Raw genomic sequence first — 14096 nt, 5'->3', positions numbered from 1 at the left:
AGATAAGTTTTACAAGCTATCTCCTAGTATTAAGCATTCCTGTGAAGTCATCCTTCAAGTTTCGAATGGGAGAACTTGGTCTGTTGGTTTGAGCAAAGGAAGGCCCAGATTCAGGCGTGGTTGGATGGACGTTGTGCGTGACAATCATTTGGAAGTTGGTGATCTGTGTCTTTTTGTGTTGATTTCCAGCAAAAGTACACCTTTATTTGATCTTGTCATTTTCCGCTCTGGAGAAGATGCAAAGTGCACCAATGATGGGGAGCAAATAGTACCTACGAAGGAAGAAACTGATAAACTGGTGGGTGAGTTAGGCGGTCAAAATATTCGAGATGGGTGTGAAGATATATGGATTGAATGATGCTTATATAATTGGCAGTGTATGACATTAATTTTGTAATATATTGTAATGTGATTTCTTCACTTTCTACGTTCAAATAAAACATGACGTTATTGTGAACCAGTTATTCAGCATATTTACCGACGTCTTAAAGCAACGTAACAATGAAGAACCACGACGCTATTGTGAAGCAATTATTCAGGATATCACGTCGGGGAAGGATTAAGAACCGCCATGTAATTCAAAATAACACGACTCCAATCCCATAATACCGACGTCTAAAAAACGAGATATATAATCTGAACGTTAAAAAATACGACGTCATCATATATTTTCCACGTCGCAAGTTCTTTTATAAACGAAGAGGAACGAAATGAATTCCGACTGTAATTCATTATAACCGCCGTCTAATATCAATTAAACGACGTTATTTGTAATACGGCTCTCATCATAATCAACGCCGTCTATATGTTCTGTAATACGGCTCTCATTTATTTGGAACCGACGTTGTTTAGAAGTTCAACGTCGTCTATATTAATAAGTGCGTCGTGAGTAATGAATACATATAAATACAACGTCGACTACATAAATGCCACCGACGTTGTTTCGCATTTCAACGTCAACTATATAAATACATACGTCGTAAATAATGACACTGACAACTATTTCCACGTCATCTTTTTTAGAAAAATCGAAGTGGAAAATTTATTTCACGACGGTTGTTTGTAAATAAGAGACGTAGTATATTTCAATAACGTCGTCTTCTCATGTATTTAAAGACGTCATATTTTTTCTTGTCGTGAAAATTATATTTGACGGCGTAGTGTCTTATTTGTCGTCGTTGTATGTCTATCTTGGCGGCCTTGTTCTTTTAATATGTGTCATATTTTTCCTTTTTAACGACGGTGATTTGTTTGAGTTGGTCGTCTATTCTCATCCTCGACAATTTTTTAGAACTTTAGCAGACTAAACACGTCTGTTTTTATTTTTTTTTCGACGTTGTTTTATTTAATAACGTCTAATATTTATCGTCGTTGTTTGTTTCTGAAAATAGGACGTATAAATTTTGTAATACGACTCTCATATATTTGTAACCGACGTTGTTTCGTTGTTCAACGTCTACTCTATAAATACATACGTCGTAAATAATGACACTGACAACTATTTCCACGTCATCTTTTATAGAAAAATCGAAGTGGAAAATTTATTTTACGACGGTTCTTTTTATATAGGCGACGTAGTAGGTATCAATAACGTCGTCTTCTAATGTATTTAAAGACGACATATTTTTTATTGTCGTGAAAATGATATTTAACGGCGTCTTATTTTAATTTTTGTCGTTGTATGTCTATCTTGCGGCCATGTTCTGTTAATATGTGTCATATTTTTCCTTTTTAACGACGGTTTTTTTAGAGAGTTGGTCGTCTATTCTCATCCTCGACTGCTTTTTTAGATCTTTTTGCAGTACAAAGACGTCGTTTTGTATTTGTTGATGACGTTGTATATTGTAACAACGACGGTGATTTAGCGTCGTGGTTTATGAGGGAAAAGATGACGGTGGATTCCACGACCATTGAAAAACCGAATACACGACGGTGATTTACCGTCGTCTTTTTGCTTTTTTGTAGTAGTGAGGGGAGATGCTTACTTCCCATGATATTGGTTGAAGATGACAAATGGTACATGAGAAGGTTTTGGGAATGTCCATTCTCAAACTAATGTAAATACACAATAGAGACGTACGGGTCCTTATCGAATTCTACCGCTAACTCCTTCATGACATTTACATGTTTGTTAACCAAACTGCATTGAATTGGAATTTTAAGACTGCATATGTGAATTGGGATTTGAAGATGGCTTTTTAAAGTATTACATCGTTGCAAAGTGATATGTCATTGTTGATGCAAGCCACCATTAATCGCAATGTGTTGCATCATAATAGGTGTCTAAACATGCGAAAGGTTTTCCGCAGCTCAGTAGCATAAAAGTAGAAACAAAGACAATATACACAAAATGAACAACAATTCACAAACGCACCGACAAGCAATACACACACAACAGACAAAAAATATACACAAAATTGGCCTGCCATATACAGAGAATAGACATGCAATATACACACAGTAGATATGCAATATACACACAATAGACATGCAATATACACACAATACTCCCTTAACACACACAATAGACATGCCCTTGCCCACAATAATGATGCAATATACTTCAGTCCCCAAGTACACCAACCATAGGGAAGTCGTATTGAATAGGATATTAAACTTAACAGTTGTTCTTCCTACTAAAAGAAAGAATAAGGTCTGTTTCCCCCCTTCATTCTTACTTGAGTGATACTTGTGGCCCCAATAAACATCCAATTTTGGGGCAATGATATTCCATATACATGCAGCAAATTATCAATAAACCTTCAATAAACCTTCAATAAACATTCATTATCGTTTCTATAACATGCGAAATACATGCAGTTACCAAATATTACAAAATGGGTTTAGGGTCTCATTGGTGGTGCGTGCAACATGTCTTGCGCGGGAGAACTTTCACAATCTTTTAAACCGTGCAGTTAAATGATCATTAAAAGAACAAATAAAATGACAATTGATACAACTAATAAAACTAATACCAAGTCCTTAATGGACTTCAGCATGTTCAGCACTCTAGCATCATACGTGTCATCTTGATGTTCTGCTTCAGCGGAGGTTACATCAACCCATTCGAATCCATTGCAACTGGTGGCTCCCTAATTGCAGGCATCATATATGGAATATAATTCTGTCAGAGTTAGACATAGGTTTTTTTTCACCCACATACATATTCTTTAAATTAAAACTTACATAGGAGGTTAGACACTTCCAGAATGGCTTCCCTCGATTTTTTTTCAGATTTTGAAACCCGAAGCACCATTGTAGCTCCACAATACTGACACCTCTTTGTTTGAGCGGGAGATGAAGACGAAGACATGTTGAATCTTCTCAGTTGTACCTCTTCTCACTCAGATCTTCTCACTGAAACCTCTTCGGACTCATACCTTCTCACTCATAGTTGTCATTCATACCCCTTCACTCATAACCCTAAACTTGTCACTTAGCTCTCTCTCATCTCTGCCCAAATGGAGTTATATTTCTTTTTTTTGGGATCATTTGGTGGGTTGGTCACGATGTCGACACCTGTACCGTAAGTATTGTGACATCTTTTAGCCCGAAAAGCAATATAAACTACTTCACTACCAAATATATTTTCTGAATAATGACGGGACACTGCTTCAATTTTATTAATTTATTTATATTTCATTAAGGCAACTAGTTGGATAAGAATCCGTCATTATTGGTTCCATTTTAATAACATTACTAGGGGTAGTTGGGTGTGGGAAAATGAAAAAGTATATGATGGGACCTTCTGTCACTAGTCAGTAATCCATCACATTTGTATCAATGAATTTGATAGTGGGATAAACCCAAAAATGGCTATGCAAATAGCCATTTAATTAACTTTTTGACTGTCTGACTCTGTATGCACCGTTATGACGTTTTCCCTTCTTTTGTCTTAAGTTTTAATTCACTTGGGTTCAGTTTCTTTCAAAAGGGTCAACTTGGAAAAACCCCAACTGGAAACACCTTTTCAAAACACTATAAACAGAGGCTAAAACAAAACGTGTACCCCAAATATTATCATTTATCCCCTCTGCCACTCCTCAAATCGTTCCATTCCAAAAACTTTTCAATGAATTCGAAACACTTCACTACAGTCGGAGGAAAGAGAAGGAAGTATCTCCATTTCGATATGCCCGAAGCCTTTATCCCGGAGTCCGCTTGGTTTCAAGTGATGTTATACGTGGCAACCGAATCATCGGAAGATCTCTTCCGTATGGCATCTGTGTGCCGATTGTTCCAACCTTTGGCAAACAGTCCACAAGTGTGGAACACCATTTCAATGGCAAAGTACCCAGACCATCCTATCTGGTACCGTGCCAGACCTGCGGTCTAGCATTTCTTGCAACAATGCAGGGCTTGCGATAACCCTGAGTCCATATTTAGAGAAGCATTCGAAAGGTTTTTCACGCACGGTAAGGTGGAAGCGTTGTATGGGATGCGCATTGCAGCCACTGCAGGCCATATGGAAGCGGCATATGTAGTTGGACTACTTGGTATGTCCGAAATTGGTCAGTCAAAAGAGGATGCATTACAATTCTTGTGTTCTTTGAATCAACATAACAACATTGATATGAAAGGAACCAGGGATGCTTTGACAGGAAGAATTCGCGGAGCATTTGTTGCAAGACATATCGTAGATATGTTTGACTATGTGAAGATTAAGTTCAATCGGTGCAGCGCTTGTAACAACAATGAATGGTATTTTGTTATTCCAGGCTGGCCTAGTGAAGACAAGATAAATCCTGCGTTGTGGACTTGTTGCAATCGATGCAAATGGCACCGTGAGAGTATTTTTTGGTGCAAACTGATGCGTGAGTAAGTTGTGCGAGGGAATCACGTATTTTTGCATTAGTTTTAGTACGAATTTACGGTTTTGATGCATTGTGGACTTGCTTCTCTTCACTTCTAGGTTGGCTGGCTACGTAATACAAATGTTTTGTGCAAATGTTGTTCAAATGTTGGTATTTTGTCATAAACCGTTTTATATATAAATGTATAATATTTATTATATAGCGGAATTATTACTTACATCATAGACGGCTAGGAATGACATTTTACTGACACAGATATTTTGCTCACCGACCCCAATCTTCATATTTGGTAAACGAAAAGTCATGCATGGAGTAAATAGGTGTCTTTTCACCAGTGCTTGGGAATGACATTTTCCCACTTAGCATATCCGAAAGGATTTGTTTCCACGTTTCTTAACCTAGGGGGTTGAACAGTGAATGACGTAGACTATTTTTTTTGTGTGGAAGGAGTACAATGGATGACTTGTATATTTCCATATTATGTTTCAAAACATCCCTTCAACCTAAAAAATAAATAAATTAACAAATTGAAGAACAGAGAAACTGATGAGCACTACAAATGGCCTATTCGCACGGAAAATAAAATTGTTTTCAACAAGTTGGACTAAATCTAATTAACAAATGGACAGCCTAAAAAGTAATATCATAATAATTATAATAATTGTGGATAAATAATAATAAAATACTAATGTAGCATAACCATTAAACAGGGAATGCAGTAGGAAGATGAAATCGCAATAAGTTCGTAGAAATTTTCGGATCGTTTTTCTAATTTTTGTGTATTTAGTTATGAATTTTCCGAGAAAAAAGGTAATAAAATAATAATTTAGGGTAAAATGGGAGGATGTGGCCATGTTCGGTAATGTACACTTGTGCAAGTAGTCAAAAGTGACGGGCTGAGATCGCGCCAGGTGTCATATTCTTGTTAATTTTGGATTCTTTTGTTAAAAAATCTTTGAAACTAGGTAATAAATAGTAGGAAAATCGTAAAAATGGCCCAAAAATTACTCCGGCCTCCTTTTGACGTCCTAAAACTAGGAGAACCTATAAATCATTCGTCTCGCAATGAAATAATCCAAATTGTTTTACATAACTCACTTTCCTCTTAACCCTACTGTTTGATGTTTGTTAACTTAAACTTCAATAACCTACTTCAACAAGCATCTCCCGTTAATATTGGGAATTAATTTTACAAATGCGTAACAATGAATCGGAGAATTCAGCAACGGAGATGGAGTGTCAATGAGTTCGTAGCAATTTTCGGAAATAATTTTGAATTTTTCTGTATTTAGTTATGAATTTTCCAAGAAAAAAGGTAATAAAATAATCATTTAGGGTAAAATGGGAGGTTGTGGCCATGTTGACTGACGTACACTTGTGCAAGTAGTGAAAAGTGACGGGCTGAGATCGCGCCAGGTGTCATCTTCTTTTAAATTTTGGATTCTTTTGTTCAAAAATCTTTGAAACTAGGTAAAAAATAGTAGGAAAATCCTAAAAATGCCCCCAAAATTACTCCGGCCTACTTGTGACGTCATAAAACTAGGAGAACCTATAAATCATTCGTCTCGCAATGAAATAATCCAAATTGTGTTACATAACTCACTTTCCTCTTAACCCTAAGTATTGATGTTTGTTAACTTCAACTTGAATAACCTACTTCAACAAGCATCTCCCGTTAATGTTGAGAATTAATTTTACAAATGCGTAACAATGAATCGGAGAATTCAGCAACGGAGATGGAGTGTCAATGAGTTCGTAGCAATTTTCGGATAATTTTTTTATTTTGTGTGTAATTAGTTCTGATTTTTGTAAGGAAAAGTAATAAAATAATAATTTATGGTAAAATGGGAGGGTGTGGCCATGTTGACTGACGTACACTTGTGCAAGTAGTCATCAGTGACGGGCTGAGATCGCGCCAGGTGTCCTCTTGCTATTATTTTGACTTTTTTAGTGCAACAATCTGTGGACATAGGTAATAAATTCTACGAAAATCCAAAAAATGCCCGGAAAATGAGAAAATGAAAATTATTTGTACATAACTCACTTTCCTCTTAACCCAAATTCACGTTAACACGTATATTTCGGATAATATTCGAAATATAATTTCTAATAATACAATATTTAGTTTCACTATATACAATAATATGTTTTGTTATAATAATGTACATAAATAATAATTGCACATGCTTTGAAGCCATCATTGCAACTACGCCTAGAGCTTTCAAGACGTCAGTTCGTATTCAATAAGTTGTCCACATGCAACTGCACCTAGAGTTTTCAACACGTCAGAGGTATTCAATAAGTTGTCCACATGTAACTGCACCTAGAGTTATTAACACGTCACAGGTATTCAATAAGTTGTCCATATGACGCCGCATTGGGAATCAGTAATATATTTTCAATCATGTCCAATCACATAAATAATGCCATACTTTTTCTCAATAGCCTCACACAAGTGAAGCAATTTTAAAACCCTTAGTGAATATTTGTCCTAGTCTATATGAGTGATTATATAATCAGTTGCATAATATTTTTTTCACAGTATATGTTAACTTTGAGAGGGATTCCACAAACATAAAATATAAAGAAAGCAAGAAATAGTAGGAAATGAACAAGTACAAAAAATAATATATAAAGTGTACATAATAATTCCATAACCTTGTCACAAACGCACTCACAAAAGCTTTTCCATAAACCTTGTCCTAACATATAATAAATAAAGGCAACATTGCATATGATGCAACCATGTCCAAATCTGATACGTGATCAAAAACAAATGGACATGGCAGCAACATATGACTGAAGTAGATGGGCTCTTTGCATCTTCTGTTTTCGTAATTAAAGACATCAAAATATTAAGGTTTAAATCTTCCATAGTAGTTAGCATCAAAATAGCTTTGAAGCAGAGTGTAACGAAAATTCCAATTCCACTTATTTGCCTCTGCTCAAACACGAGAACCAAAATGGTTACTTCCCTTGCTGAGTATATTTGGTGACGTCGGAAACGATAATAGATGACCAATCAAACCCGGGTACGACGAGTTTTGCATAGGATTGGAAGTAGTCGAATCCAGCTTGCATCACACGCTTCTTTGACTCCACTGCATTAGATGAGTTCTTGTATTTTTGAACAGCTACACTCCGAAGTCGTTTGTGTCTACGCTTCATGCGCTGCAACTTCGCCCTATCCAGATTGGCCTGCCTTTTGTCATCTTCAATTTGGCCTTCCACAAATTCCAAACGTGCCCTTGCCCTTTGGATTTCATCACCAAGTTGAAGATGCCTCTCCTTCCAAAAAGCAACAACTCTTTCAGACTCAAAACTTCCAACAAAATGGTCATTCTGTCTAGGAATGTGACATTGCTTGTCTGGTGACTCACTTGCGTGTCGAAGCCGGTCTTTGTTTGGAGGGGTGTTTATTATGCTCACATCAAACTTGGTTGTGCTTATGCTCATTCTTTGGGGGGAATGAGTTTGTTTGCTTGAGAGAGTATCAGTAGATGGAGACAGATTCGGTGGAGGAGATGAGTTTTGTGTGGAACGAGAATTTATATGAAAGGGGTGATAGTAATACCAAGAAAAGGGTTCCCGCCAAAAAATATTTGGTTGACAATGTATAAATTAATTTTTGGTCTGATACAATCTAAGTTGAATCCTAACTAGTTTGGTTGAGTTAACTAAGTAGATGTCACTTCCATTGAGTTTCTTTCAACCACTATCAGTGGTGTCAGGAGAGTGTGAGGTTGACATGCTTGAAAAGCAAAACCTGACACCTATTTTTAAAAAATTCCCGCAAAAAAGTACATATGTTGACTACACACAAGCTTTGGTGTGTTGGTCTATAAACCTATGTTCCCTTTGTCAAACGAAATTGCATATGCAATCCTCATCCTCCCAAAACAAAGAGGATTATTCAAGCATGTCAACCTCTTCAGGCGCCAACAACACAATTGAACATGACAAATTGGAGTCGCAGGTTCTATTTCCACATTGTACTCGCCGACCCCTTCCTTTTTCAACATCATTTGGGAGTGAGGGGGACTCCGATGATCCATTAGAGGCAATACATGCAGTCAGTGGCAAGCTGGATTATAATTCCAGACTGATCAATTCATGGCACGAGAAATGTGTTGAAGACGAGGCAATTTTGGCTGATCTTAACATTAGGGTGAACAAAGCGTTATCCCAAAAGAACAAGTACTTGAAGCTGAGTCATAGCAGGAAGCTGAAAGCTGAGGAGTTGGATACAGTAATGAATGATGAAATGAAAGGTTGTTTGATGAACCATATGCGATGCGAACAGCACCATACTGAACTGGAGTTGGCATTCAACGAAGGATTCGACAAATTCCGAGCATTTGCGGCAACTACTCATACAAGTTATGATTGGAACTATGTGTCTCCTGATGCTGTGAGAGAGATACTAGACGATGGGGGTGACATGAATGAGCATAAGCACGTCAAAGCTGCTCGGAAGAAGCCGACCGATACGACTAAGTGATTGCGGCTACCGCTGTTCAGTTGGTTGAGGGTGACCGTGGTATTGCACATATACTCCCTTAATGTCATTATCTAACTTAAAATAACACAAATACCAGTTTCATTTGCTTGATATATAATTATTGGGACTATGTATTGCAAGTCATCATGTGTTATAATGTCTAACATTATATTTTGCAAATATGGAAATATTATTCAAGAAGCAGTCAATATCACAGAAAGCCGGGAATCAGTAAATGCTCCTTATCATGTCCATTTACATTAAAGAGCTGGAGTACTAATGTGTTCAAAAAAAACTGACACGTGAGTCATAAGTAACATAACATGTGCTATACATTGTTTACTGAATGGTTTATGGTTTATTTATATATAATAAAATTCCAAATATTGTTGAAGATTTATTTCGTGTATATCACTAGGGATATGAGTGGCCATAAGCATGTGAGACCTGCTAAGAAGAAGCTGACGAGTACGACCCAGTGATTGTGGCTACCGTTGTTCAGTTGGTTGGGGAGATCGTGGTATTGCTATGAGGAAGCACATAATATGTTTTGCAATCAAATGTTCTTTTGTGTGTGGAATTATGAGTATTTATGTAAGTTAGTGTACCCTTTAATATTTTTCACCTAAGTATCGAAATGCAGTTTTTGAATGTTATGTTTTTTTTTTACCCGCTGCTTTCTATTTGCTCTGTTCCAACAAAGTGCTTCAAGTATCCTTCACTTACAAAAGTGTACAAAATCGTGCCCCTAATAACCAGTCGGAAAAAGTGGCTACTGCTGGAAATGATTACTGGTAATGGAAACAACAGCTGGCTGCTGTAATTGCTGCATTGCCATGAGGATTTGAAAAATGAATCTCTGTTAAAACAAATTTCACCCTAAACTGCCCATTTTACATGGTAAAAGTCATTGCTTCTTCACATAACTACAAATTTCATACTTGATCAAATGTCTATGAAAATTTATAAATAGGGAGAAGACGTAAAATTAACATGTCTCCAAATTTCATGGAAGAATGAAACCAAGCAAATTTTCATTTCAATTACCAGTGGACATAGTAAGAGCTCATCGGTGGACATAAACAAAAACACAATAACATTCAAAAACTGAATCTATAAAACTTCACTTGATTCATTAATCTTCATAACAACCACATTTCGTCTAATACAAATCTAAATCATTCAGTTGGTCCGTGCATCCTGTCAAAATCGTCGAATAATGGGTCACTACGATGTATTGGAGTTGATTCGTCATTGTTCGACGGTGATGTCCTGCATAAACATCAAACACAAGCACATAAAAATTTTACCTTTTCATATTTTAGATGTTATTACAAATAGTGTTAGCATCTTACGGTGTGTTCAAGGCTGGGCATTGTCTTCTATCATGACCAATGTGTCCACACTCCCGACAGTGTCTAATCCCTTGCTTCATTGCCTTTTCCGTTGCTCCCGTTACTCCTTTCGACCTTCCTTTGCACCTCACTCTCTTAGGGTCTTTTTCATATATTGTGTTTGAGAGCTGGACCCTCCAACTTCGTTATTACTTGGTCCATCCTTCAGCAACTTCAACTTCACCTGCAAACTTTTTAGAGTCTCTGACAGTAGCTCACATCCTTCTTCACTCATTAATGCATCCTCAACCACATCTGAAGCAAGTCGAGACATTGTACTCCGCTTTATTAGAAGGCCAGGATCTGCACAGTCTTTAATTTCGTTGCCATTTGCATCTGACACCAATCCAGATTTCGCAGTTTTCTTCCACATCTTCAAAATATATTTATCGGGCATATATTCAATCTGGTCCCTTCTGAACAATGCTAGGATGTGCTTGCAAATAATTCCAACAAATTCAAATCTTTTGCAGCTACACGATGCGTGGTCAGAATCTTTGACATATACGACTTGTGCCACTCTTGTTTCCCAATTTTTCCTTTCGCTCACGTTGAACACAACTTTACAAGCATCCTCTGTTTTGAGCTCTAGGAAACATGTTGTACTTTGTATTAGTTCTTGCTCAAACTTTTGAAACATTGTCCTTGTGTACAAGGTAGCCATTTGTTTGTTCATTGGCATCGGTAGAAGACATTGAGCCACTTCAAATGCATCTACGTGATCAGCAACTAACTCTTTTTCACGTTGATGAGAAAGTGCCCTCTCAAATCGTATTATGAAATCCATCAACGAATTTCTCCTTGATATGTATTGCTTGAAAAAACCATGAGAACCTTCCGCTCTTTGGCTGCTTGACATTCCAGCGGCAAAAAATTGTCCTGCGTAGGCTGGAACCCAAGATTCCCTTAAATCAAACATTGAACTTAGCCATGGATGGTCAGTCAAACCAGCCTTTGTAACCACAATATTCCATTTTGCATCAAACTCATCCTTATTGTCAGTATCCCATATGGCTTTCTGAAATTCAGGCCAATACTCCTTATAAGCGTCACGTGGTAACTTAACAGAGAACTTTGATGTGATGTGCCATATGCAAAGTCGATGAAATGTACTCAGGAAGGCTATTGAAATCGCTATGGCCATTGCCGCATCTTGATCTGTAATGATCGTTTTAGGTTCCCCACCTGGCATGGCTTTCTTAAACTCCTCAAACATCCAAACAAATGACTCAGTCGTTTCCTTGCTCAAAAATGCGCATGCTAAGACAATTGTCTGACCATGGTTATTAACTCCCAACATTGGTGCAAATGTCAAGTCGTATCGATTCGTGTTGAATGTGGTATCGAATACAACAACATCTCCATAAAACCCATACGCCCGTCTAGAAGTTGCATCTGCCCAAAAACATTGACTAAACCTGTCATGCCCATCTCCCTCAATCTTGAAATAAAAAGCCTCATTTTTTTTCTGTTCAGCCATAAAATACTCGGTCACTAGTTCAACATCGTGGTTCCTCAGCTTCCCATTCATACTACATTCAAGATTGTAGATATCTTTTTTGATAAAACCGATTTTATCCATTTATCCGGATTGCACCTCGAAAATACTTACCTTCTGATGAATGGGAATATTAACTGAACCCAACTGTTTTGTGAGTACTTTTGTAGAATCTGAAATATGACGGTGTGATCTCAATAAATGCATTCTTTCTGAGGGTGTCATCTTATGATTGTGTCCCTCTGTAAAAAGAGAAATGGTATACTTCTTGCTCCCATTTGTCTTCACAACCACAATCTTTGCTTTGCAATTGCATCTACTTATTCCCCGTTGTCTTTTTCTCTCCCGAGTTTCATCCTTCCTGTATGCACCTTGTTTGCAACATACAAATTCTTTCCTCAAAATATCTTTCTTATTTTCCCCCCAAAAGCTAGAATGAAGTCGAATACCAAAGCTAGCCAAGAATGCATATCTATTATAGAAATTGTAAACGAGGTCAAGCGAGTCAAACTTCATCCCAACTGCTGGTGTTTCCTCATTTCTTACTTCAGGAATATAAACCCTCCCATTAGCTGTTGCACATTCATCACTCTCTGAGCCCCCAAACATTTTATCTACGTATATTATTGATCCACTTCTATATTACTACATAGCAATTATTCATTCATTAATCAGTCATTACTGCATCACAACATATCAATGCATTCCACTTACACAAAACATTGCCCAAATTGACACAAAATACGCATAGCCTAACTTCCGATTACACAAAACACAAGCAAAATTTCATAAAAGTTACGTCATCTCTTGTGAAATAATCTGGTCAAAATAACATTAGAACCAACATGTTCAACTAAGAACACAAATGTAATTCAAACCACCAATTACAGAACTTCACCCAATATCCTCTCCAACTGCTTACTCCTAATGTCATTAAGCCTAAGTTTAGGTTCTTTTACCTACATTTCATAATTTTTCACCCCGACTAACAACAATGAACTAAGTATATTGAATATTCATAAGGAAATGACACATTATTGATACCACAAATGACGAATTTCCCACCCTCACAAAAAATAAACCTGACCCAATAAAATCAATCCAGCAAGTGAACTTACCTCTCAAAATCAATCGGGAGCTCTGAAGTCAGTCAGCTTGAAAGAATGTGGTGGACATTAGAGAAGACTCTTTGGTATTTGAGACTCCATCTCTACCAAAATCGAGGAACAACTGCTGCTGCGGCTTCTAGCTACAAAAACAGATATGCTACTTTGCTTTCATCTGGAATCTTGTCAGCTGAATGAAAAAGAGAATGGGTTTTCACTTGAGCCATAGAATCAAAACAGGGCAACAGCTAGGTAAAAGCCATTCTTCGTAATACCCAGGATACCATAAATCGCAGGCCTCCCAACGAGCTAATGACAGTGGAGTGACTATAAGGTTTGGGAGATTTGGATCCTTCTAATTGTGGGTTTGCTTTACATTCAAAAAGAAAGGATTGTGTTCTTCAGTTTTTCACAGAGAGGGAAAGAGGGTTTCTAACGGGTTAGATTTCAACCCGATTCTACATGCACCCTCTTTTAAAAACTCACCGTTGGATGAAATCCAACGGCTCTTACATACCCCTCAAAAACACCCCTTATAACTTCCCACTCACTATAGAAGCTCCCTTAATTTTTTGGGAAAGAAATGATTTGGGCTTTACAAAAAACTAATATTGGGCTAAAGCCCAAAATCGACTAAAGTGCCAGAATCGAACCAGACCTATTTGGGTGGGCCCACTTTTGAGTTTCAACATTAACCAGACTTGATTTGAGAACCGAGAGTTTGATCGGTTTGGTCCACGGGTCAATCGAAAAACGACCCGACTTGAGCTGTGTGCACGACTA

The 14096-nt window shown here is 37.3% G+C and overlaps 2 protein-coding genes across 2 annotated transcripts; one reads left to right on the top strand and one right to left on the bottom strand.

Annotated features, from left to right (window-relative positions):
- LOC109949190 lies at nucleotides 4133-4822 on the top strand. Its single transcript, XM_020563965.1, has 2 exons — nucleotides 4133-4311; nucleotides 4357-4822. The coding sequence occupies exons 1-2, from the start codon at nucleotides 4133-4135 to the stop codon at nucleotides 4820-4822; spliced, it is 645 nt and encodes a 214-aa protein (XP_020419554.1).
- Nucleotides 10798-12816, bottom strand: LOC109949189 (protein FAR1-RELATED SEQUENCE 5-like). The gene is made up of 3 exons (XM_020563964.1): nucleotides 12473-12816; nucleotides 11544-12241; nucleotides 10798-11297 (listed from the first exon to the last, which is right to left on the bottom strand). Exons 1-3 carry the CDS (start codon nucleotides 12814-12816, stop codon nucleotides 10798-10800), a joined length of 1542 nt encoding a protein of 513 aa, XP_020419553.1.

This window comes from Prunus persica, chromosome G5, assembly GCF_000346465.2.
Source record: "Prunus persica cultivar Lovell chromosome G5, Prunus_persica_NCBIv2, whole genome shotgun sequence".
Classification (NCBI taxonomy): domain Eukaryota; kingdom Viridiplantae; phylum Streptophyta; class Magnoliopsida; order Rosales; family Rosaceae; genus Prunus; species Prunus persica.
This window is presented reverse-complemented; position numbering and strand designations above follow the sequence as displayed.